Genomic DNA, 27,802 nt, shown 5'->3' with positions numbered 1-27,802 from the left:
CCATAGTAGCAAGCATACATTTTAAATCATGATAAACACAGTTAAACCCACACATAATGGTACCTCAATACCATGGTAAAAATATAAATACATGGTTTTATAGGTAGCCTATTTGTATGAAAAACATTAAGTATAAATGCATACATGCTATAGCTTAATCACAAATGCATACAAACTATAACTATATACCATTACTCCTGTAATAAAATTCAATGTGAACATCCCACATTGTTGCCACAATACCATGGTGCAGTGAGTGTTACTACAGTAAATCTATGGTAAATGATGGCGATGTGTAGATTGAAAAGCCTTCTAACTGTCTCACAGCACACAGCTTTAAACTAGTTTGAATCACAGAGTCATTTGTGTTCACTCGCTGAATTCAAGTGTTTCACTCTGGATTTCACAGCGTTGTTTAGTGCTCGCGTGACAGAACCGTTCGCATATCGTGTCTTTTTTTTTTTTTTTTTTTATTTCAAATGTGGCAGCTGCGCTCATAAAGGAAGCTATGCAATATGACGTGCTCGGTTTTTCCAGGCGCGTCCGTGGCGCATCGAGATAATAAATGTTTTTTCTCTAGTGAGTTCGCACAGCACGGCAGTTTCAACTTTGGTCCGAGCAGATAAATGGTCCGTGTGGCACGATTCAAACGAGTCATGCTGTTTCGTTCCGCTTTTGGCACATAAAAATTATATCGAACATTTATCGAACTCTTCATATCGTTTTATCAAGGAAAATTATATCACAATAATTATCGTTATCAAATTATCGCCCAGCCCTTACGTAACATTTTAATTACATTTTGCTAAAATGAACAAAATGACGCGAAAAAAAAAGATTCGTTCATTTTGCTGAACGAGACTCAAAGGTCAGAGTCAGTAAAATGATCTGAACTTCCCATCACTACTAAGGACAACACCACAAAAGAAAAAAAAAAAAATTCAGATGCATTACAGTAATGAGAATTAGGAAAATTGGTCTTTAATTGCTAAGTATGTTGCTTTAAGCTTATTTAATTACTTTACAAGCATTGCAATATTTTGCTTTAGTACAACAACAAAAAAAATGTAGTGAAAAACAGCCAATAAGAGCAATAAAATTAAAATAAAATAAAAAGGACCAATAAAATAAAATAAACACTACAAAGGAGGTTTAACACAAAAGCAAAAAAAAAAATAGGTGCTTTAAAGTAATGAAGATTAGAAAAATTGGTCTTTAATTGGAATTAATATATACATGTCTACACAGATATAGCTACTAAATGATACATACTCAAGAGATGAAACACAGCAAGGTCATGAGGATGTGATCCTGCAGTCAGACATTATGTTGTACATTATGTTGTGCGCAGGGCATAAAAACACCCTCTGTGAGCAGCAGGATCACAACACTAATCACAAACCTTTTAACAACCCCAGACATGAAGAACCACCAGCTGCTCAGGTTACCAAGAAACCAGCCCAAAAGCAAAGCCTCTGCCCCTCATTAAATAAAGCACTGAACCTGTCCCAGCATAGAGGTACCTAGAGAAAACCCATCCACCTGCATAGCAACAACTGAGGAACGTGGCCATGCATTACAATGTCCTGATGTCCAGTATACAGAACTCACAGACAGATCACAAAAGGCGACATCCAATAATCCACATTTATATTTAGCCCGTCTAATAGAATACAATCACCAGAGTCAAATTAAAAGACAATAACCAAAATAGACACCAAATTCACAATAATTTTGCCATGAACTAGTATTAGAAGTCAATCTCAGCACTTACATGCCAACAAATGATCACAAGCGTCTGTCAAAACAAGAAAACATTCAAGCACACATCTATATGCTTCATACAGACATCCTCTAACAAACAAAAACATGGATTACTGACCATAGAAAGCCCTTTGTGCTGAGCTGATCTCCACTGACCAACTGCTTCCTACACGCTCGCTCACTCTCTATGGCTCTCGACTGGCAAGTAGATAATGCAGCAGGATTACCAGTGTCTCTCTCTCTCTAATACTGATTACTATTCAAGAGAGAGCAGCGGCAGCAGCTGAGAGATGACACGCTGCTCTCTCCTCTCTCTCTCACTCCGTACCTCCGGGCATTTTTCATCACGCACACAACATACGCCTGCCGTAAGCTTTTGCGCTCTCGCTCTCTGCAGGAAATCGGAACAGAGGGACAGGAGAGAATAGAGAAAAAAGATGAGAAAAGCAGGAGGCGGTAGGCTATTCAGTGCATCATTTCAGCAGGCAATACAACAGTTCTAATAATGGAACCAACACACTTTCAGAAAGCATTCTTCACACGAAAAAAAATGCTAGACAGAGCGCAACAGAAAGCAACACATCTGCGACAAGACATTTTTAGCCATTTTTAACTCTGCACAGCATCTTTACCGAGAAATGACAGCAACCCATGCCACAGCGGCCTACACTAGACTGACAATTTTTTAAAAATACAGTTGAAGTCAAAAGTTTACATACACCTTGCAGAATCTGTAAAATGTTATTTTACCAAAATAAGAGGGATCATACAAAATTTGTTATTTATTCAGTACTGACCTGAATAAGATATTTCACATGAAAGATGTTTACATATAGTCCACAAGAGAAAATAATAGTTGAACTCATAAAAATTACTCGTTCTAAAGTTTACATATGCTTGATTCTTAATACTGTGTTACCTGAATGATCCACACTGGTTATTTTTGTTTAGTGATAGTTTTTTATGAGTCCCTTGTTTGTCCTGAACAGTTAGACTGCCTGCTCTTCTTCAGAAAAATCCTTCAGGTCCCACAAATTCTTTTCATATGCAAATATTACAGAAGGTTCAAATGTTCACTGATACTCCAAAAGGAAACATGATGCATTAAGATCCGGGGGGTAAAAACTTTTTAATTTTGAAACCAGGGTAAATTTAACTTATTTTGTCTTCTGGGAAACATGCAAGCATCTTCTGTAGCTTCTGAAGGGAAGTACTAAATGAAAAAAATATGATATTTAGGCAAAATAAGAAAAATGTACACGTTCAATCTGTTCAAAAGTTTTCACGCCCCGGCTCCTAATGAATCGTTTTTCCTTCTGGAGCATCAGTGAGCGTTTGAACCTTCTGTAATAGCTGTATATAAGTGCCTCAGTTGTCCTCAGTGTGAAAAGATGGATCTCAAAATCATACAGTCATTGCTGAAAAGAGTTCAAATACACAAAAATGCTGAAAAACCAAAGAATTTGTGGGAACCAAAGGATTTTTCTGAAGAACAGTGGGCAGTTTAACTGTTCAGGACAAACAAGGGACTCATGGACTATTATCACTAAACAAAAATAATTAAATAAATAAATAAAGTTGTGCATCATTCAGGTAACAACACAGTATTAAGAATTAAGAGTATGAAAACCTTTGAACGGGCTAATTTTTTATAAATTCAACTATTTATTTTTGTGGACTATATGTAAACAGCTTTTATGTGAAATCTTATTCAGGTCAGTACTATATAAAAAAATATATATATCATACATTTTTATGATCCCTTTTATTTGGGAAAATAATTAACATTTTGCAGATTCTGCAAGGTATATGTATATTTTTTTTTTACTTCAAGTGTATATACAAGCAGACAGTGTCAAGCACACAATTGTTAAAAATGTGGGGTCAGTGAGTTCTGGGATGCATTAAATGATGAAAAAATTAATTCAATTGATCAAATGTGACAGAAAAAACATTCATAATGTTACAAAAGACTTTAAAAAAAAGATTTCAAATGAATGCTGTTTTGTTTAACTGTCTTTTCAAAGAACCAACAAAGGAATATATTTATTAAGCATTTAACTTTTATATGGATAATGGACACACAAGTACAGCTCCCATCAACTGGAATGGTGACAATGATCAATGCACATACTTGAGTAAATACCTTATTATCAAAGCTCATTAGCTCTTTTAACTAGAAATTCCTACAGTGGCCATATAGAGCATTCTTCTCATTAATATTTCTATTTCTAAATACAGATTGGTCGCCTTCCAATTCTGCTGTAGCTGCAGTAACTGCTTCAGTCATGAACAGTGAATAAGGTCAGTATGCTATGCAACTAGGGAAAAACAAATATAGAAATGTGGGCTTATGATTATATTTATGCTATGGCTGATTAACAATATTATTTACGGTAAATTAATTAATGGCCAATGTACTGCTATTAGTTAATACTGAAACCTATAAAAAACCAAAACATATGTATATTACTATGATTGAGCTAAGAATAACAACCCCACAAAGGACTATGCATAAATATAATTTCAGATTCAAATGCACACCACAATCCTCAGTGCTCAAAATTATAAATGCAGATAGCAGAGCATGTGTCGGTCTATATGACACAGCAATGTCAAAAGGGATGGCGCTGCAATAAACAAAGCATGGCGTTTCTGCAACACATTTACGGCACTTAACGCTACAGATACATTGTTGTAAAATGCAGATGTAATAGCAAGATCAACTCCTGTTCTCTTTTATGATAGACACTTACCAGAGGGTTATGTTTGAGGAGTGCAGGGCTGTATTGGAGAGTGTCACAGAATGCAGGGAGAGTGAAGAGAGCACTGCTGCCTGCCCTAAGAGCTGCCGCTTTGTTCCCGTAAGTGGGACACACAGGGTGCCGGTGAGCATTCAGCTGGTTGCCAACCAGCCCCTGCCACCCTTTCCCAAAGCAAAGGGTGGACGTGCTGCACGTGCAGTTCTCGTGACTTATTAGCACTCACTCGCTTGGGCTCACAATACCCTAAACAGTGGTTGAGGATGAGTTGAGGATGTCTAATGCATTGCATTCACACACATTCAGACTCCGCAGTTTAATCCAAGAACCACCCACTTATGAAGGGAAAACTGTCTGACTGACAAGTAAAACAACCATTCACAGACTACTTCATGTAGTGTTTACCAATCATGCATCCGACCGAGGATTTGATGCTATAAACCTTATGAACTAAGCACACTGGTGCCCTTAATGTGACAGTTCACCAAAAAATTAAAATTACCCCATGATTTACTCACCTTCAAGCCATCCTAGGTTTAAATGACTTTCTTCTTTCAGACAAATACAATAGAAGTTATTGTAAAAATGTGTCCGGGCTCATCCAAGTTTTATAACGGCAGTGAATGCCTGTTGATTTCTTGAAGTCCAATTCAATGCATCCATCTATCATTAAAAGTGCTCCACATAGCTCTGAGGGGTTAATAAAGGCCTTCTGAGGTAAATCTATGTATTTGTGTAAGACAAAAATGCACATTTAAAATTTTAAACAAATCTCTAGCTTCAACTAACTGTCGTACATGTGTACATGAGAGAATGGTGTTCCAGCGAATGACGTAGGATATAGGCATAGTGTAAATTCCAGTGAGAAGTTAATATAAGCCAAGAGGAGACTGGTTTTCTCACGAATCTAACCATCAGTTCATAGCAGTGAATGAAGAGGTATTATATCGATCACAAGTGCAGTATGGAGTACCTCAAGGCTCAGTACGAGGACCGTTGCTTTTCACGCTTTACATGTCACCTTTGGGAGATACGGTCAGGAAAGCTTTCACTGTTAGCTGGTTGATATATAAAAACTGGATGACTAGTAATTTCTTACTGCTAAATTCTGAGAAAAAAAAACAAAAAAAACAACAGGTGTTAATCATCCGACCTAAAACCTCTGCATGTAATAACCTACAATACTGTCTAATACTTGATGGCTGCTCTGTGAATTCTTCATCATCAGTTAGAAACCTAGGTGTGCTATTTGATAGCAATCTTTCCTTGTTTCTAGAATTTGTAAAACCATATTTTTCCATCTTAAAAAATATATCTAAATTATGACCTACACTCTTAATGGCAAAAGCAGAAACGTTCATTCATGCGTGCGTGATTTCACGGTTAAATTTTGTAATGCTTTATTGGGTGGTTACTCTGCGTGCTTAATAAACTCCAGCTGGTCCATAATATAGCAGTTAGAGTTCTCACTAGAATCAGGAAGTTTGATTGTATTAGCCCGGTTCTGTCAACACTGCACTTGCTCCCTACTGAACACTGCACACATTTCAAAATCTTGTTAATTACTCATAGCCCTGAATGGTTTAGCATCTTTGTACTTGAGCAAGCTCTTATTGCACTATAGTCCTCCACATCTGCTGTGTTCTCAAAACTCTTGCCATTTGATAATACCTAGAATATCAAAATCAACTGAAGGCGGCAGACCTTTTTCCTATTTAGCGTCCAAACTCTGGAACAATCTACTTAACATTGTTCAGGAGGCAGACACACTCTGTCAGTTTAAATCTAGATTAAAAACCCTTTTAAACCTGGCTTACACACAACACACTAACATATTTCTATTATTCAAATCCATTAAAGGGTTGTTTAGGCTGCATTAATTAGGTCAGCCGGAACCGGGAACACTTCCCATAACATCCGATGTACTTGCTACATTATTAAAATAAAAAATAAAAAAATCTACGCTAATATTAGTCTGTTTCAATCTTATTCCAAGGTCACCGTAGCCACCCAGATGCAGTGTGTATCCAGATGGTCACTGCAGTCATATAGTCACATACCACTTTTTCAGAACCAATCCTGATCTGATACCAAAAATTATGAGTATCTGCCAATACTGATATCGATCCGATACCAGCAGAGTTTTTTGTTTTTTTGTTTTTTTTTTCAATCTGTGTTAATTTTCTATTCTTCAATGTGTGTTGACCTGATCATCACTCTTTTGTATTACACACATCTACTAAATATAGACAACTTTATTGTAAAGAAAAACAACAAATGAATGAATATATAATTATAATCTATGACAAAAATACTGTTATAAACTAGGTTAGTGGATAATTCAGTAACAAAAATTACTCTAGAAAAATCATGAGTGCACAATAATTTTATAAAATCTAAAATTAGTGAAAAAGGAAAAAAAAAACTTTTTTTTAAATAGTAATAAAAATAATTTAGTTAGAGAACAGATACAACAATTAAAAAACGTGGCTGCTCGATGCAGTGTGTTGAACGACAGTCGCGCATCACAGATCAGCAGCAGACAAATTTCATAAATTTCAGAAATTTAAACATTGGTTTCATATTCATTTGGTTCCACCATGTTTGCTGATTTTCAGTTTCCTAAATTTAAACTGTGTAAGTTGTGTTATTTTAAGCCTATATATAGCATGGTGTATTTTTATTCATTCTGTTAATAAAACATTCTAAGCGTTATTTCGTAAAGTAAAAAGCGCACATGCATTTTCAAGCTAAAATGAAAAAAAAAAATCGAGGAATAGAGGGAAAACTCTAGCAAACTACCACAACAAAACTCACATCCCTTTGGCAACACCATATAACAGATGAGACGAACAAGAAAGGCTATTAATAATCTTTGTTGCACTAAAATATTATAATACGAAAGGCTCCCATACTGAGGGGCACAAAGCGCTCATGCGCATCCCGTGCACAGAATGACGCACTTGAAGCAAGTCACAGCGCGGAGCTCTGCTTACAGAAAAATTCAAAGCACAAAGTGAAGACATAATGCGTAGTGTATTAAATCTGTACGATAATTTATTGAGCCTTCTCTTTTAACAGTTTTAAATTTCAGTTAATGTGCTCATGAAGAACATAGTGATCTCAACTCCAGTGTTGTGATCCAACAGACACCATAATTAACATGACTTAGAAACAGCATGAAACTCCAGCAAGATAAAGTCCTTTTATGTAAAACCACTGATCTTTATTTACAGACCAAGTATAATATTAGATACGTTTAATCATGTTGGAGAGAGTTTGATCGTCTGGACTGTCCTAACCGAATGCGACACGCAGTTTAAATGCTGAATGGAGGATGACAGACGGCCGCAGTGGAGAAAGAAGAATTTACATGAACTTGACTTGAATATTCATCTGTACCTCACATTAAATTATGGAATGGCATCAAAAAACCTGAAATATAATGCACAAAAAATTTATGGTGTTTTATATAATATGTTTGTGGCTTTTGTGGGGTTTAACAATAACAAATTAGAATATCGGATTTGGATCAGAAAAATTAAAACACACAATCTCTGAAAAAAAAAGAAAAGAAAAAAAGATCCAGAAAAGATCCAGGACATTTATTAATATAACTCCGATGGTATCTGGAAGAAGAAAGCTATATACACCTAGGACGGCTTGAGGGTAAATCATGGGGTAATATGATTTCAGACCAGAGAGTGGGATTAAGAAGAGATGACTCCTCAGGTTAGGAACAACGGAAACATTTCTGAAAAGAGGACGAAGTCAACACGAGGTCACTTTCTTTTAACCCAGATGGCTACTCAGCATGCACACACACACACACTCACACTAGCATGCAGAGATGCAAAAATGATGCTCTCCCTGCCCTCAAAAGAAGAGAAATTCATAGGACAATAAACCTGATCCAAAAAAACAACAACACTCAAAAAGCCGTAAAATATAAGCAAATAAAAAACACTGTTAGTGTATTCAATGATAAGACCGCAAGGCTTGACATAGGTCAAGAATCACTTGTGACTCAGTGCCCTACAAAACAATTGTTTGCCAAAAACACCCTGCAGCTCTGTAATCCCTGAAAAAAGCCAAGAGACTGGAGGATCTAATTATAAGATGGCTAATCAACCCACCACGAACAAACAAAAGATACATTTCTACAGTACTGAAATGCAAAAATAAACATTAAAAGAACACTGTGATCAACAAGCTAAAATAAACAGCATTGTGACATGTTAATTAGATGGAAATTTGTTCCTTGTTCCTTAGTTTTAAAAAACGAAGGATCTTCAGAGCAGTTATATTTAACCTTTCAACCACTATAATGAACACATAAAGCCGATAAACTTAAACATTCGCATTAAGTATAAGCAAGTACAACCAAGTTAATCTATAGGTGTAAAAAAAAAAAAAAAAAAAAAAAAAATTTTTAAAGATGTACTTCAAAAAGGACATAAGGCCTGCTGTCTCAAATGCAAAACATTTCCAACACTATCCCTGACCAATGACCTAATGACAATGGCAACAGTCTTAACTAAACTACTGATACCAGCATCACAATATTTAATAACAAACAGCAATTCCAATAAAAAAACATTCAGAAGGCCAGTGTCTTGTATTAAGTCACATTTACCCAACAATTAAGCCTGTTAGAAAATACAGTTCTTGGAGCACCATGAATCAAAGACTTGCACTGCAACCAGTGTCATATTACTAAAAACAAATAAAATTTTACAGTATCTCTACTGAACTGTTTAACATATGTAAAAACCATGCATATATAGAGCATATAGCTACTGTAGCTCCAACAGTAGAGCACAGGACAAGCAATGCCAAGATCAAGGGTTTGATTCCCAGGGAATGCATGAATTCAAAAAATTTGAAGCTAGAATGCAATGCTAGTCACATGCCAAGTGCATAAATGCTTAAAATGTAACAGAGATGGAGACGTAGCCGTAAAAAGACATACCTTGAGGCTCGACTCATAGTCTGTGTTGACTTTAAACATCAGGCCGAGTCGCAGATGGATCTCCTTGGCTCTTGAGAAACTAGGGTCAATGTAAAGCACCTCCTGAAATGCCTTAATCGCCCTGGGGAAGACAAGAAATGACAAAAGAAATCTTAAGACAGGGAAAAACTCAATGTGATTAACAATGATTAACTTAGAATTACAACCAGAAAAAAAAAAATTTAAATTAAAATTTGTGAAATGAATGATTTGAAGCAACAAATAACTAAACTCCATGGTGCATGTGCTTCAAAAGGAAAAGCTGACAGCAGAAGCATCAGTGCAATGGAAATGAAACACTAGTGCTGCATGATCGACTCTGTTGTAACCCATCTATCTATATTGCATATACATGTATGACATTCAAACACGCACACGCGGTGGACTATTACACATGATCTCCGCCTCTGACAGAGATTGCAACACGTGGTCGGCTCACAGCAGTGGGTTTTGCTTGCTTACACAGTGTTCGCTCAGACAAACAGAGGGTGTTTTTGCTGAGCCACAGCCCACTGAACTCAATGGCCTCAATCCCCCTCCTCTCCCCTTTTCTCCAAACAGTCTTTTTTGCTCTCTCTGCAGAGCACTGCAGTGTGCGAGAGCTCTGCATGGCAGAACGCAAAGCTTTCTCATTTCTTCAATTCCTGGAAATCACATTACTCTCACAAGAGCCAAAGCTATGACACTACATGACAGGCAATTAAAAAGACCAAGAAATACACAAGTGTTCTTAGATCAATTAGCATGGTGACTGGTAATTAAATTCTTTTTAATTCAGTTTCATTACGAGTTTTGCAGATTAGTCACAAATTTCCACAAATTTAACAATATTTTATTTTCTGATATCCTCATCTCACAGAAGCAGCTCAGTAATATATAATTTTGCTTTTCTCACCATTTATAATCGGTGTCAGTTGCTTTGGAATATTAGGAGAAAAAAAAAAAAAAAAAATGAAGATATGAGACAAAAGATGGGCTCTGACCTGTTCCCAATCTTTATTTTATGCATCGTTTCTATTTTAACGTACTTTTTTGGATCACGTTAAAAGCTTAATTCGTACATTGTGAATTATTTGTGCAAAAGATCCAGCCCCGTCACCGTCACTCACAGCTTGCTTCCGTGTATCTGCTTCATGTGTTTTGCGCATGAACCAGAGATGCCCCAAAACTACACACCTTGATTAATCAAACATCAATTAGTTTTATTGCTTAAATTATTATCTACAATTAACCGATAGTTCATAATCTCTATAGCCCCAATGCTGGTTAATTTTATTTCCAATTCAGGGCACAACAATAAGGAGAGCCCGATGGCCCGGGGCCAGCGTGAAAGACACTCAGGACAGTTGATTAATTTGTCACTGACCCTATCGGGCCACTACTGCGTCGTCACGAAAGTGTATCATTTGCACGTTTTAAGCCTTGTTAATTTAAAATTTCAAGCGATCCCAGAGAGATGCGTCTCTGACGGACAAATAGCCTATAAAAGTATGTCAAAATACTCATCTTGACAATTAACTTTGTAGCTTTAATGATGAATAATCTGTATTTAATCTATACAGTGGAGTACAGATGCACCAATCGACCGGTCACATTTCAACCGATCTCTGTTCTGGCCGGGCTTGCACGCGAACTGCCTGCAATCATTTTTCAAAATGTCATATGTGTGGAAATATTACGAACTCTTTAAACATCCGTTAACAGAGGCCAAAGACGCTGAAGATGAAGGCAAAGAGAAAAAAATACTTTAGCTGGCAGAGCAAGATCACGGTTCACAATGCGCAAAATATTGAAAATATTATCCTAAATATTGAAACTAGGGTTTATATGAACGTATCTCAGGGAAACTGACTGTTTTAAGAAATGTTTACATATAGTTTTCTTTTCATCGCCTCTGTGTAGTGCATTTAAAGTAGCGTTCATAAGCACGGGGCAGCTTTGTTTACAGCTGTAACCAAAGAAACGTAATATCACTGTTATTCCACCTGTGCCAGCTGCTGGCAGAGACTGAGTTTGCGTTCTTTCAGCCTGTGCTGTTTTTCACTAAACCACCTTTTCATTTGTAATAATATATTAATAATAAGAATTTTTGAACAAACAAATAATGTTTGAACTTGTATAATGTTTGTTAGGCTAGTAGGTTTTACTGTCGTATTGAAATTGAAATCCAGAATTGTACAATTTAATTGGTATGTAAAATGTTGGTTAAAGCTTATTTATTAAAATAAAAGATAACATGAGTCAAAAACAATGATAACAGCAATTATTTTATTTTTTTGTGGCAGGGCCAGTGAAAATTTTGGCCGGGCAAGTACAAATTTGAACCGCTGGCCCGACTGGGCCAGTAGAAAAAAATCCTTAGTGTTGAGCGCTGCCAGTTGTAAATATTCATGATATTGCCCCAAAGCTAAGCATCAACATCCCACTTACTTGCTCTTCCAGCACCACACACAAACCAAAAATCTAAGCAAATCTTGCTAAAAGGACTGGAAGCCAGTAAACCAAATATCATAAGTTACATGTCGTCCTAAACTCATGCCAAAACCAACCCAGCACATAACCACACAGCTAATCAAAAAAAAAAACAGCTGCTTTCTCCATTTCAAAACTCCACAAATACAAAATTAAAAGGCAAGTAAGATTACTTTAACCACAAACTTTAGGATCACAAACCAAAAGCAAAATCTTGCCAGATTTTATTATGGTATGGAAAATCGTGACATATCTGCCAGGCTATACATCTCTCTGTCTCTCAACCTCTTTGATCCCTGAATTACTAAGATTGGCAAGCGAGTGGACAAGAATGACTGCGAGAATGAAAGAGTGACAGCGAGTGAAAATAGGAAGGTGGTCATCTCAGCTTCCTGCTCTGGAATTGAAAGGCACAGGAAGATTACATCATTTACTAGCAAGCAAGAAGCAGTTACTGGGTCACATGCTTTAAAGTCACTGCACACTGAACTTAATGATCCATGTTACGAACAAAAACTTGACAAAGATATTAGACTTTCAATGAGTAATAGAGCCAAGGACCTCAAAGCTACATGGAACCATATGAGACAAAAAAAAAAAAAAAATCCACTGTAATCCACAACAGTCTAATGGGAGGGGGGAGCATTTTTTATTTTTCCCCGCATGACTAGCATATTTTAGAGACTAGTGGAGCTTACACCACATCTACGCCATCCACTGGAACACCACTCACATGTGGATGCGCAAAAAATGTAAATCTCAATTTTTCTCCCGAACATTTGACTGATTCTCAATTTTTAACAATTTTTAACGTCAACTTAAAAATTCTATTTTAATCGTTTCATTACATGTTAATAATAAAAAGCATGTCTAATTAATTTATAAAGGATAATTAGATTTAATAAAGAATTAATTTATTATTGGCTATTTATTTATTTATTTTTTTCAGAAATACTGTGTTGTGTATTTACAATTTTCTGGTAAATATTCCATAAACACTGTTTTAATAATATTTTTATTAGTAGTAGTAGTAGTACTACTATCTTTACATTAAGTAATATATTAATATATTTCTGACTGTCAAGATAAACCAAACTTTTATTTTGACAGGTTGCTGTGAAAACCTTTAGGGTCTCTATTATATGACATTATTTTTCCGTAAAAGAAATGGTAAAATGCTCATGAAGTGACTCTCAGAGCAGTTATGTTAAGAGATTACGTTCACATGATCATGTACTCATATATTGAGGCGGCAGAGGCTGAAAACACTGCGAGCGTCACGCATATTTGTGTAGTAAACAATTCTGCGTTTGGTGTCTTAACACCTCAATGTATCGTCAAGAGCCGCAGGGTTTAACTTGATTTTGTCTGTGTATGTTTTGTCGACTCTGGATCCCATTGACTGCCATTATATGACTGACAGACTGCAACGGTTAGAGTAGAAATACGGCTCTTATTAAAATGCATTCTTAAAAGTACCAGTACAAGTAAACTGCGGAATCGTACCATTTTTAAAAGGAGGGTATTGCAACACCTTTTAAGTACCCAGTATATCGTGCAACACTACTGCCTGCATTGCATCTTTGTCAACACAAAAGCATATTCTGTGCGAATGTCACTTAGCGTTAGGAGCACGTCACACGTGAGCAGTTAATAATGTGCGCCGAGGTTGGACTGCTTTTTTTCTATTTACTGTTATCATTGTCTAATTCTAACATTTGGTAATATTTTTATTCAAAAATTGTGATTCCTCAATTTCTAAATATTTTTCTTATACAAATGCATTAATTTGCTTAAGGGAGCCTTTATTAACCTCCCGGAGATCTTGTGCAGCATTTTTTAATGACGGACGGATGCACTTCTATCGGACTAAAATCTCAACAGCCATTCACTTCCATTACAAAGCTTGGAAAAGGCAGGATATTTTTTAATATAACTTTGACTGTGTTCGTCTGAAAGAAGAAAGTCACCTAGGATGGCCTGAGCGCGAGTAAATCATGGGGTAATTTTCATTTTTGGTAAACTGTCATTTTAACCTTGCCTGTGCAACTATCCATTAAATACTTTTACATAATGCAAACTACCTGCAAGAACAACCATTATATCCACCTAAAAAAAGCAAACACTAATCAAAAGGATAATTTAAAAAGGACTTCTTTAAAAGAAAAAAAATATGAACATTTCACATAATTAATGTAAGAGTTTTAACATATAAAGCTTGTCATTTGTGCTTTCAAACCCAGCTACTTACAACTGCAGCATACCAACGAAGCAGACGATTTATTTCTAAAAGCTATCAACACATAAGTTCTTTTGCCAAGTTAGTGCAAATATTCTTGCCGCTTGAGCAACATATCTACAGAGCATGTCTGAGGCATACCCTTACAAAACCAACATGGTATGCCTACCTTCTCTGTCCAGAATGGGCATCTGAGGGGGTGCGCTGCACTGCCCTAAGACAAGGAAAGAGGGGACCTCCAGTAGTAAATATCACAACATACCATCTGTACATATATTTGCCAAATCAATACCAATATCCTATCAAATTTCATACGCTATACATTAATTTATAAAATTGACCTTAAAACACTATTGGGGAGGAAAAAAAAAGTTGATTGATTCATGAATGAGGGAATGTGATGCTTCTCCCATAATCCTTTAAGACCCAACTACCATTCAATGGCGGTACAAGATTACCAGCTGAACACAATATTGGTCTTCAGCAGATCTTGAATGCTACATGTAATCTAATGTAACCTGACTAGAGACAGTATAATCACATAAGTTCAAGTCAATCCTTACGAGTCCTCAAAATTTGAAGGAAAAAAAAAAAAAAAAAAAAAGGGGTAAACTAGTCAACTACACTGACCAAAAACATTTATGAGACATAAAAAAACTCATTCCAGAAAGTCCAAAAGAAACCATGTATATTCAATGTTACAGTGACCAACTATCCCTAGCACTTTGTGAACGCTGAGAGAGGCAGATATTGGAGAGAATCCATGTGTGACACATATTGCATATTTTAAACAAATCTGCCCCTGTCTAAGATCAAACAACAATTTTAACTCAGAAATGGACTATGTTAAACAAAGCAAACGGATTTCTTTATCGCATCTTGCAGTATTTAATCACCTTGTGCCAGAGTGTTGCATTTTTAAGCTTCTAATAAAACAAGTGAGGACAGAGAAGGTCATAAACCATAAATTAATCAAAAACACCCTAAAACATCCATGGTTTATCCATGAAGAACAACAGATTTAAAAGAGTGTTACACAACTTATTAAATGTGTTTGCAACAGAAGTAACATTAGCTGTCGATTTGTCAACATTGTTGCCACTTCTCCAGCAAAGTTATCTGCTTGCGCTTTGCTGCTGCAGCCAGCACTGCCAACTAGTGTTTTGGCTGTATGCGTGTAGAACGACGAAGACATGCCAATACAGAGCTAGAAACACACACAGCAACGCTGTAGGTTAATCACAACGGGCCCTTTAACGTGAACCAAACTCAGATCACCTCTTGAAACAAAGCTTGTTGATCATGTACATATTGGAAGCCACTCTAAAATAGTGCTGGGCGATATACCGGTTTAAACAGTAAACCAGTTTGAATTATGCAAACGATATGAATTATTAAAAAAAAAAAAAAAACTGCTTACGGTACACGTGGCTAAACAATGTACACAGTATTGTTAATTGAGTTAACTGCATACACTTTTGACTAATGTTTGGAAAACTTTTAGAACAATTAATAAAACACAATTAATTCTTTAAAGGGATAGTTCATCCAAAAATGAAAATCAGATGTTTATCTGCTTAGCCCCAGGGCATCCATGATGTAAGTGACTTTGTTTCTTTAGTAGAACACAAACGAAGATTTTTAACTCTAACCGTTGCAGTCTGTCAGTCATATAATGGCAGTCAATGGGATCAAGAGTCGAAAAAACATACACAAACATATCCAAATTAAACCCTGCAGCTCTTGACGATACATTGAGGTGTTAAGACACCAAACAATCAGCCTGTGCAATAAACTGAAAATTATTTATTTTTTACTTCTGATCCACCGCTATGTCCAACTGTCCTGAGCACGTTCACAACAGCCGACACGTGACGCGTCAATGTTCTCTGACATAGTAGACGCATACACGGAAGTGATCTGTTGTGCGTATACGTCACTTATTGTTTACACCGTGAGATTGTTGGTACGACGGCTACTTAAAATGGTAATTACTTGTCCTTATCCTAATTGTTGTAACCGATTAAGACTAAAAGATTGAGTTTGCTTGCGCAAACTCACCGGGGAGTGTTAACTTTTTACCGACTCCCAACTTTTGAGCCTGATCAACTGAAGTTATGGTTGCTTGCGCGCCGGCTGTTGTGAACATGCTTTCGGACAGTTGGACATTGCGGTGGATCAGAGGTTAAAAAAATTATATAAATACTATTCAGTTTCTTGGACAGACTGATTTTTTTGTGTCTTAACACCTCAATGCATCATCACGAGCTACAGGGTTTAATTTGGTTTTGTCTGTGTATGTTTTTTTTTTTTACTCTCAAAGCCATGGATCCTACTGACTGCCATTATATGACTAACAGATTTCAACGGTTTGAGTTAACAATCTTTGTTTGTGTTCTACTGAAGAAACAAAGTCACCTACATCTTGGATTCCCTGGGGGTAAGCAGATTTTATCCCTTTAACTGGGCAAATAAACCAACTGTAAACAGCCTTTACTTTAAACAGCCAGAGATGCTAAAGAGGACGCAAGAGGAAGCTCACTGTTCACATTGCGTGAAACACAGGAAGAAAATCCTAAACACTGAACTGGGAGTGAGGGGTTTATGTATCAGTGTATCTGAGGGGAACTGACTGTCTTCAGAAAAGCTTAGATGATACGTTTTCATCTTACCTTTGTATAATGTATATTAATGTAGTAGTTTAAAATCACAGCTGCTTTGTTTACAGCAGGACTCAAGAAAACACTGTATTGCTGCTGTTCCATAAACGCCACCTGCTGTCAAAGAACAAATTTGTGCTCTCATTCAGCCTGTCTGCTGTTTTTGTTTCTTTCAGATATGTTTTATGTATAATTGCAAAGCTAACAATATCATATCACATAGCTAAGGACAGACAGTTCAGTTTTTGCTTTAAATTTTGAAATTATACAAACTAATTTACATCAAAAACTGCTAATGCTGTATGAAGCATGTTTGTTTGGATCGTAATTAAAAAAAAAAAAAATGCAGTTGTTCTGCAACGGTTTCCTGCATTACGATTAACATAAAAGCAGAGTCAGGACAAAAATGTGATTTACCATGAAACTGACTGAATCCTAAAAAACTGTGATATAAATATTTGGTCAAACCGCCCAGCACTACTCTTTACAAAAAAATAAATAAATAAATAAACCCCACCCACACGTCTTTTGAAATACAACAAACAAAAGAAGAACGGAGAGCCCCTTTACTTAGAACCACGCAGTGCATGCAGACCGTTTATTTAATTGCCAACATTTTGTGGTTTAAACACAATTCACAACCATGATTTTTAATTCAATTAATTGCTTAGCCATACTTTACACAAACCCAACAAGAGATACTGTCTCCCAAACAACTTCTGTTATTCATCAAACAGAAAATGACAACAAAAATAACGCACATACTTTCTGAATTCCTTAACAACAAAAATAACAGACTGAGTGCAAAAAATGAAATCAAACAACAAAAAAGATGAACAAGAGGAGAATAAAATACAAAATTTCTAATTAGTCTGTAAGCTGAGAAAGCATCAACATCACACTTCAGGTCATGAAAAAATGCTATTAGGGATGATACTTCATTACGTTACAGATGAAAAAAGAAAAATAAACCAGATGGAATGCATGAGAAAACAAATGCATCACAGAACAATAGTAACTGTGTACTTACCAGTGAAAAGCATTGTAATGGAAGTAAACCAAACCAAGGCCATATAAAAAGGCAGCATTCTGAAAAAAATAAATAAATAAAAAAGAAGATGATGAGAATTAGAACCTTTCATTAATTCTTCAGTTGAATTAAACAGCAAAATGAGTTTCTAACATAGGATGGCACCATGTGTATGAGTAAGGATGGTTTACCCTCACAGCAGGTCTGACACATCTGTGCTCAGCGGGGGACAGAAACGTCTGCAGCTAATGAGCATGTGTTAAACTAAAAAGGTGGCAAAGTCTTCATCTCCCGCAACCACAAATGGTTGTATTTACATAACAGAATGTGCAAGACAACACGGATCAATGCAACATTATCGTGTCTGAACCTCTTATCTGTGCTCACAGAGGCAAAGCATGACTCAAACTGAAAGCCACTGCGGCTTGTCTTCCCCACAAATGCACTTTCACTAGTTGATGAAACTAGATGGTAAGGTGATGAAGTGAATCATTTAAAAATTAAACTAGAACTGGGCTGTATGGTCAAACCAATAAAAACCCTAGGCATCCTTTTTCATATATACTAGGCGCGTGACAGCCCATATATGAAGTGCAAACCACAAAACTCTTGTGACTGATGTGTTTCCTACTTTAAAGCACTGGAGGAAATATATTACAAACAATACAGTTGAGGTCAAGTTTCCATACATCTTGAAGAATTTGCAAAATGTTAATTATTTTACAGAAATAAGAGGGATCATACGAAATGCATGTTTTTTTTATTACTGACCTGAATAAGATACTAAACAATAAAAGATGTTTACATAAAGTCTACAAGTGAAAATAATAGTTGAACTTATAAAAATGACCCTGTTTAAAAGTTTCTTAATACTGTGTTGTTACCCGAATGATCCACAGCTGTGTGTTTTTTTGTTTTGTTTTTTTTTTGTTCGTTTAGTGATAGCTGTTCTTGAGTACCTTGTTTGTCCTGAATAGGGATGCGCGGTATACTGGTACTGGAAAAATAGTGGTATATATTTCAAACGGTACAATATCATAATTTTGCTCAATTCGGTATTTCATACGCTGCTGCTGCAAAGTGCACCTGTAGGCGGCAGTGCTTCCTGAGATGCTGCGCAACCGGTAAATGTGACAACAGAACGCAATGGATCAAACTAATGAAACCATCAAGATGCCCGAAATTAATAAATAAAGAGAACAGCAGAAGTGAAATATACCATTACTTCATATACAAAACAGATGATAAAGGTGAACTAACAGACCTTACTGCAACTGTATGCAAGCGTTGGAGGCAACACATGAAATCTTGCTATTTGTTGCTTGCTCATCCTGATCTTTTCAGAGAATTAAGAGATCAATAGGTAAGTATCATTCCTTATTTCAGATTTAATTACTTTTATTCACAACTGATCAACGCACATACATAAGATGTGATACAGTAACAACTAAAGCTCAAACGTGTATGTGAGAGACACGCTAGAACCAGTGAAGTTTTGGTTACATTATATTTGCACAGCATTTCATACAATTGAATATTAATTGAATTTGAATGAACCAAGAGTTTTGCTATATTAATTTTAGTATCAAAAATATGAAGGGAATGTTTCTGCCGCGCTGCCCACTGCTAATTTGCATTTATTGCTTTTTCTTTGGCTATCTGAGTCTGAAATCTGAAAACAATCTGAGAGAGACAGAAATAATAATATGATTTTGAATATTACTTTGACTGTTAGAATAACACTTTACAATAAAGCAATCTGCCTGTAGGTTTTTTGTTACAGTTTGATACAATGGTATTACGATATAAATCTGTTTTTATTATTACCATTACTTTTATTATTATATTATTACTGTTTTCAGTTCACTTATCTTTAGAGATTGGTTATTTGTTACCTATGGTATTGTTTTAGTATCGATACTGAGACATTATATACCAAAATTATGGTATCAAGCCATCCCTAGTCTTGAACAGTTAAACTGCCAGCTGTTTTTGAGATCCATCTTTTCACACTGAGGACAACTGAGGGACTCATATGCAACAACTGTAGAAGGTTCAAACGCTCACTGATGCTCCAGAAGGAAACACGATGCATTAAGAGCCGGGGAGTGAAAACTTTTTTAATTTGTAGATGAGGGTAAATTTAACTTTTTTTGTCTTCTGGGAAACATGTAAGTATCTTCTGTGGCTTCTGAAGGACAGTACTAAATGAAAAAATATACATAAATTTAGGTAAAATAAGAAAAATGTACATATTCTGTTCAAAAGTTTACGCCCCTGGCTCTTATACTCAAATACACAAAAACACACACAAAAACAAAAAAAGAAAAAAAAAAAAAGAATTTTTGGGACCTGAAGAATTTTTCTGAAGGACAGTGGGCAGTTTAACTGTTCAGGACAAATTAACTGACTCATGAACAACCATCACTAAACAACACAACAACAACAAAAACAAACAGCTGTAGATCATTCAAGCAACAACACAGTATTAAGAATCAAGCGTATGTAAAGTATTGAATGGGGTCATTTTTAATAAATGTAAATGTAAATAATCTATTATTTTCTATTGTGGACTATATTTAAATGTTTTTTATGTGAAAAATCTTATTTAGGTCTGTTTTAAATTTAAAAAAAAAAATAATAATAACATGCATTTAGTATGACCCCTCTTATTTTGGTAAAATAATCAACATTTTGCAGATTCTGCAAGGTGTATGTAAACTTGACCACAACTGTAAATGACCAAAAATAATTTAAACATTCCATATGCAATCATAAAGTGCAACAAGGGCAAGGCGGCAGGATTTTAGTAAATAATTTATATTTCAGTCTGTTGCATTTTAACCAGAGAAGAACTACAGGAAAAATAGTGTAGATAAAGTAGGAGAAAATTTGCATTTATGCATGCATTCAAAGTACACATTTATCAGTTCACACATTACAGTTTATTCAAATGACAAGACTGTCTTAAAAGTGCAAACCAGGTTTCACATTTTAAATGAATGCAGCTCTGTTCAAATGCAATCAGTCAACAACGACACAGGCTTTTAACAACCAGCATGACAGCACACGCTACTTATTTACAATCTAAAAAGGATGACTGTCTCGCAAGACTTCGGACAGCAGTGTGAAGTCAGGACAGGCACAGAATAAAGAGTGCCAGAGAAGCACTGACTGCAAAGCGCATGGTGCATCACTCTGACAGGCTGACAGTACTGCACACGGGCCGCTCATCACACCTGCACAAAATCGCACACAGCTGTCTTAGTGCTGAGACAGCACCCTTTAACCCCTTCAGCACAGACACAAATTTAGAACAAGACCTAACTCTGAGAGCAAAAAATAAACCCTAAATGGGAGGGAGAAGAGAGAAAAAAAAAAAAAAAAAAAAAAAAAAAAAAAAGCATAAGCAGCTTTGCAGAAAGTATGAAATCTTCAACTTCCACAGCTGCGGTCTGAAATGTTTCCATTGGCAAATTTTCCATCCAGGCATCCAAACTAAATAGTGCCAATGCAAAAATGTAATTTATAGTACAAACGGTTAGAAACTACCTAATAACTCACAAAAGAACGTTCAGTCCATCTGTGCTGGAAATCAGTTTCTATTAGCCTTATGCTGAGGCTTAGCGCCTGATATGTGAGAGATGACACTTCCACAGTCGACAGCCGTATCTGCAGTCAAAAGCACTCCATCACGGTGAAAGTTTACCCTGCTATGGAAATTTCACAGCCAAGAACGTCACACTTGCTCAAGGAGAAAACTGTCTGGAACCCAAAACTGTCAAAGTCCATTACCGACACTCCTACAGGATCTCATTTCACATTCAAAAACTTTCTTAGGGACAGCTACACCTAGCCAGACACATCAAATTGAATTGCTTTCACTAATTATGGTCACCTATAATTACATCTGTTACAGGTGATCCAAACGCAAGTAGGCAAACTACAAATGGTCCACTGAGTTCTTACTGTATCATTACTGCTTTGCAGACTTTAAGTTTAAAACCACCGTTTTGATCCAATGATTATGCAACCTTTTAATATTGTCTTTGATGCATTAGATCAGCGGTGCCGATCCTGTTCCTGTTGGAGATCTACCTACCAAAAGATTTCCGTTCCAAACCTGCTTCAGCACAACTGTCTGTAATTATAAAGTGTTCCTGAAGATCTTAATTAGCTGGTTCAGTTGTATTTGATCAGGGTGAAGCTGAACTTTGCAGGAAGGCAGGTCTCTAGGCACCACTATATTAGTTACCACATGCGCCTACAGCCACCTCTGAAAATGGCTGAATTCCCAAAAAACACTGGACCCTGTCAACACCTGTATTTAACACTGTCCACACCTTGGATGGATTTAACAACAAGTGCAAGCATCCCTCACCTTCCAGTAGTCTGACTGTAAACTGTAGTATCTCTGGTATGCAGATAATGCTGAGGAGAAAACAAAAGAAGCGTATTAAGACTGATTGTCATTTTTTTTTAACGTCAATAAAAGAAATATTGCTTAAGTTGAAACTCACCTTTAGGATAATCTTCCAGTAAAAGGTTGAAGTGACCTAACTGGCAAAACACCTCTGGCTCCACTTTCCCTTCAGCTTTTAAGATGTAGACGTCATAGCAGCGAACAGCCTGTGAAGCAAACAGTGAATGATTTTAAGCATAAAGGAAAAATCAATCATTTTGACCCATACAATGTATTTTGCCTATTGCTACAAATATACCCATGCTGCATATATGTATGTGACACACTGTTTTGTATATGTATGTAACCCATGTATCTCAGCACTCACCAAGCATTATGAAATATTTTGTACCTAAATGTCTGCATTATATGAAGTCTATTTAAACAGCAGGTATACGAAACCATTCAAAAGTTTGGGGTTAAATTTTCTTGAAATAAATTAATACTTTTGTTTAGCAAGGACACATCAAATTGATCCAAAGTGACAGTAAAGGCATTTATAACATCACAAAAAAATATTCTAAATAAAAGTTGTTGTTTTGAACCATCTAAGAATCAAAAACCTTTTTATAGTTTCCACAAAAATACTGAGCAGCTGAACTGTTTTCAGCATTATAACAAATGTATATATATCATAAACTGGGTTTCCATCCAAAGTTGTGAATTTAACATACTGGAATATTGCATAAAACAATCGTTTCCATCCAACAAGTCAGAGAACAAAACCGTCACTTCCTGATAAACTGCCATTAAATATCACTAAAAAAAGCAGAAGTAGTCACCAAATATAATAATTTTCATATATAATAAGTTATTTGTGGCTCAGAGAGAGCATACAAAACACAATAAATGCGGTCACTGCTTTTGGAGGCAGATGCCAGCTGTTTGGGAACGCAGTTGCGTATAACAGTTCTAGGAGGCAATTATACAGAAACGCTTTGACGACAGACTTTGCTCAGGCATTTCAGATGCTGTGCAATGAGATCGGTCCGCTGAATTTTTGGTGCGCGTGGAGGAATTTATTCGCAAAATGCGTTTCCATCTCCCATTATCCTCATCAACAATTTTTTGCAGACTTCAAAAGTCACCTCAAGCGGGAGTAAAAACTTTTTACGCAAACCCTATACTTTTAAACCATAGTGTATATGTTGGGAATAAGCATGTTTACTAAGCTCACCATTAACAATCGCTTACAAGCTTTATAAGACATAAACCATTTACTTAAATACATCTAACAATCTTTACTCCAAATTAAATGTGGCAAATTAATTACTAATGCACCATTAAAGATCTGTTTTAACTGCAGGAAAAATGTCAGAGACAAAGCAACATTAAATGTACTAATGCAGCACCCAATATCCAACCAGTAGTCTTGTTTGCTCGTCTCACGTCAGCACGCCTTAAAGCTCTGAACATCTACAAGGTCAAGCGAGTTGAACGGAACTGAAGGTCACAGAAAAGGTTAAATAACACTGGTTATTCTCTATGACACAAGAAGTTCAGAACACGGAGGTTTTTGCTCTGTATTATTTGACTTGGTGTTAAAATGCTCAAACATGCATTAGGCTGCAGAATATGAAATTGCAACATACAAGCTAAACATTCAGACTGATAACACATACAGAATAATCAGTGCATGTTTACAAATCCTAATCAATGTGAGAACTGTTCATTTAAATAATAAACATAAAACTGTAAAATCTCAGAGACAATATCTAAGAACCAAAGTAACTTCTGAATATTTTACCCAATAATATCCAGTGCTAAACACATTAATGCATGTTCTAGTTAAACTAAAACGAAGCGCTCATTTAACCGCTGTGTTTACAAGGTATTTAAAGAGGTGCTGGCTGTATCTGGGACACTGAGTGTTTTGACAGACATGGCTAGTTTGTGGGAAGAGTTGCACAGCATCAGAGAAACAGCAATCAGCGCTCACCGACAGCACAACAGCACTGAGCGGAGTGATTGAGGGATGCGCACATCTATTTCTAAATGAATCGTCTCATTCTTGTCAGAGCCACCACAGCCTCAAAATGTCTGGCCCATGGCAGAGCTGGTAATTAAACAATCCACCTGTCTATCTCCATTCTCCATCTACCACTGTTAAGGCCTGTTTACACCAAGAATGATAACTATAAAAATAACAGCTCTAGCATCCACACCAGTGCACATTAATGTTTTGTTCATTAGATCACTGCACATTAAAATGCAAAAAAAAAACCTGCACTTGAAATGCGTAAGCTCCTTGAAGTCTGTTAGACTCTGGCCATCAATTTCAACGGTTTTATTATTCATCTGCTGGAAATAATCATTCTGAAAGTTATTTCAATAATATTGTTCCTGTATTATCATTACAGCCATGTTGTGGACTTCCCTTTTCTCAAAGTACTAAAGAACATTCACAGCAATGACGATAATTCTAAGTTATTACGTTTTAATAATAGTTTTGAACATATTATAATAGCGAAGTCCACACCACAGCCATTGCAATAAGGACAAAGAGAAATGATATTGCTGGAATCACTCTTAGATGGCTTTTTCTCTAGCTGATGAATGATAAAAACACTGACAATCAATCAGAATCCACCCAACTTTAAAGAGCTCAAGCACTTAAAGATGACAAAACTACAGCTAGAGCTTTTAATAAAACAGAATATTATTATCCGCTGGTGTGGATGGAAATACAGTTATCTTTCTTGGTGTGAACAGGCTTTTAGAATGATTATTAAAACTTCATAGTTACTATTATAGTTATCATTCTGGGCACAAACGGTCAAAATTCTTGCAGGCAATTAATATAAATGTCTATGAACAATAATTCCAAACTATTAATCTAATTAGCTTACAGTATAGTTTTGTCTACAAGCTCACATCTATACTTTGAAAAACATTTTTGGCAAAATTATAGGTGCATGGACATTTTATCATCTTTATAACTATACTGCAGATTGTGTTCATTCAGGAGTCCTGCGTTACAACAGTTAATTTTTAAAAACACAAAGTAGGTATAAATGTGCCATATGTATAAATAAAGACATTAGTCATACAAACAAATTAGGTGACAAAATATCCAGCACTGACATACTCCAACAAATGCAGCTTGCAAATGCAACCTAGCAAAGCAACCCAAGTCAACTTACTTGGCCATATGACAATTCCCTTTAGAAGTAGACTATTCAAATTTGCAAACTGCAATGTTAAACCACACACAATTTCTCGTAAGCAACTTCATTACTTTACTGAAAACCTGAATGTTGAGATACGAGTGAAAAGAGCCTCACATGCAGTTACAGTTGGTTAGCATCATGCTAACCAGCTAACATGTAGCCACTGCCTGGTAAACCACTGGGATCATAGTTTTAACCTTCCCAGGTCATCCTGAAACACTATAATAGCCTAAAGAGTGGTCTAAGCTCGGCAAAAAAAGGTCAATAATTCACAACTTAGGCCTAACGGAGTATGAACAGCTCGGCTAGCTAAACTTATTAACACAGGGAGGGTTTATCAACATCAAACGACAGATGCACCTTCTGACTCAAGCAAAAGCTATTTAGGCACATTTTTCTATAATTAAGACCATTAATTACTTAAAACAAGCTTAGACTGTTTAACTGATATTCAAATCGATGCAAACGAATAAAAACAGCACCCTCATTACTCTCAACTCTTCACTACAGAGCCGCACTGACAACGGGTGAACGAGGTCATGATAGGCGAAAATGGCATTATACAAAATAGCTTTTCTTCACAAAATAAAGTATGCCGTGTGCATAAGGTGCCAGCATCCAAACTAATATAACAGTAAGTTTAATAACTTTCAAAGCAGACTAATATATAAAATAATCACTGCAGGGAGCAACGTACACGCTACGGATTCGTATCATTGACATGCATTGTGCAGCCTATATCATGTAACGTTATTTCATTTTTGATGCACTTTTCACGATAATAGCAGATTACAGCTGGGCGATAATAGAGTTTAAATCTGCGACGATATAAACAATCACGCAGATTTGCTATACAGTATTTGTTGCTTTACATGAGTAAGTTATACTGTATGTATGCGGGTGAAGTTGGATGCATTATATTTAATTTTTATCACTATATCATCGCTGTTTCGTACATGAATTTAACACGGTATATATAGCGTCTTGTTTGCATTTTATATAACGTAAATATTATAAAAGTGTCACGCACGCTGCGTTATTCTGTACAATGCAATGTTTGTCTCTGTGCGTGATTGTGTATTGCTGCTGATTAATAAAGTATATGTTTATGTCTATATAGACCCCCTTAAGTGTCACTGCACAGTGTGTTGTATCACTATTACGCATTTTCTTCAGTGCAATACGAGTTTATTTGCAGAACGATGTTATAAGATCAGCAAAGTTATTTGATAAGCAGAGTTTATGTGTGTGTCTGCCTCCAGACCCCCATTAGTGTCATACACTCATACCTTTAACAGCAAGGCCTTCGTTCTGGCGCCATCTTCATGAAGCCTCTGAAATCCAAACAGTGTGCTGCAAATAGAGGACAACACAGGCGGTTCCGTGTTACTTTACCTGCACCGCATTCATTTGCACCGCTTTAACATACGATGAACGCTCGTAAAAATGCACGGAGGGTCATCGCTGCAAGTAAAGGGGCTTGAACTGACCTGTCTATGCTGGCTAAGCGCTCCCTTTCTTGCGGCGTAAGCTTCGGAAAGTCCTCTTCGGTTTCACTCGCTTTTCCCGCCGCCATTTTCTTTTCCTCATCACCATCACCACCAGCAGCAGCAGCAGCAGCGAGAGCTACAGCGGCCACTGACACTCCGCACGATTTCATAGACAAAAAACTCCAGCGAAAATATTTACACACCGCAAGCCGAGCACCTTTTTGCGTGGATCGAAACGCAAAAAAGAACAGACGGAAAATAATTTCCTCTGAACACCCCCTTTTTCACATTGTCCTCGACATAAATGAGTCGCAGGTAGCAGGTACACCAAAATGCATGCAGAACGAGCAATGCAGGATTTAACGGTAAATTGTTATTTAGTAATATCTCAAACTTCCCCCTAGTCGCCAGCTCAAACTTGTTATAATTGTGTCACTCAAGCGAACCCACGCCGCCGCCGTCGGAACGCCTTCTCTGTGCTTTCGACCAATGGCTGCTTTCCGTGGAGACCACGTGATCGGCCTTGTCTTGGGATCCTTTTTTTCATATAAACTTTCAAGGGGGAGGGTAAATAACAAACCCCTCAACTTTACGCCGCATCTTCGCCTACTGCGATTGGCTCACCTGGATTTATTATGATTACGTAACACCAACATAAAACGCATTATTGGTTCAAGCATCTGTCTGTTTGAAAACTCAGGGGTTTGAGGATTTCTACGATTTTTATACAGTTTGTTGCATG

General features: G+C 36.5%; 1 protein-coding gene across 4 annotated transcripts in view; it reads right to left on the bottom strand.

The window, feature by feature from the left end:
* Positions 1–27,552, bottom strand: part of kdm6a (lysine (K)-specific demethylase 6A) — a 58,743-nt gene extending 31,191 nt beyond the window's left edge. For 2 of the 4 annotated variants that reach the window (XM_051118837.1, XM_051118840.1), the window contains exons 1-7: positions 27,061–27,552; positions 26,860–26,923; positions 22,459–22,567; positions 22,320–22,369; positions 17,939–17,997; positions 14,418–14,462; positions 9,499–9,619 (exon numbers count right to left, since the gene is read on the bottom strand). In XM_051118837.1, coding sequence (XP_050974794.1) covers positions 9,499–9,619; positions 14,418–14,462; positions 17,939–17,997; positions 22,320–22,369; positions 22,459–22,567; positions 26,860–26,923; positions 27,061–27,230 — 618 coding nt within the window. In that variant the 5' untranslated portion in view covers positions 27,231–27,552. Of the gene's footprint in view, positions 1–1,882; positions 2,044–9,498; positions 9,620–14,417; positions 14,463–17,938; positions 17,998–22,319; positions 22,370–22,458; positions 22,568–26,859; positions 26,924–27,060 lie in introns of those variants that run through there. The other 2 variants (XM_051118839.1, XM_051118841.1) reach the window with 2 other exon arrangements.
* Positions 27,553–27,802: the final 250 nt, after the last annotated feature.

Source organism: Labeo rohita, chromosome 9 (genome assembly GCF_022985175.1).
Source record: "Labeo rohita strain BAU-BD-2019 chromosome 9, IGBB_LRoh.1.0, whole genome shotgun sequence".
Taxonomy (NCBI): Eukaryota; Metazoa; Chordata; class Actinopteri; order Cypriniformes; family Cyprinidae; genus Labeo; species Labeo rohita.
The sequence above is the reverse complement of the archived record's forward strand: the minus strand, read 5'-3'. Positions and strand labels throughout refer to the sequence as shown.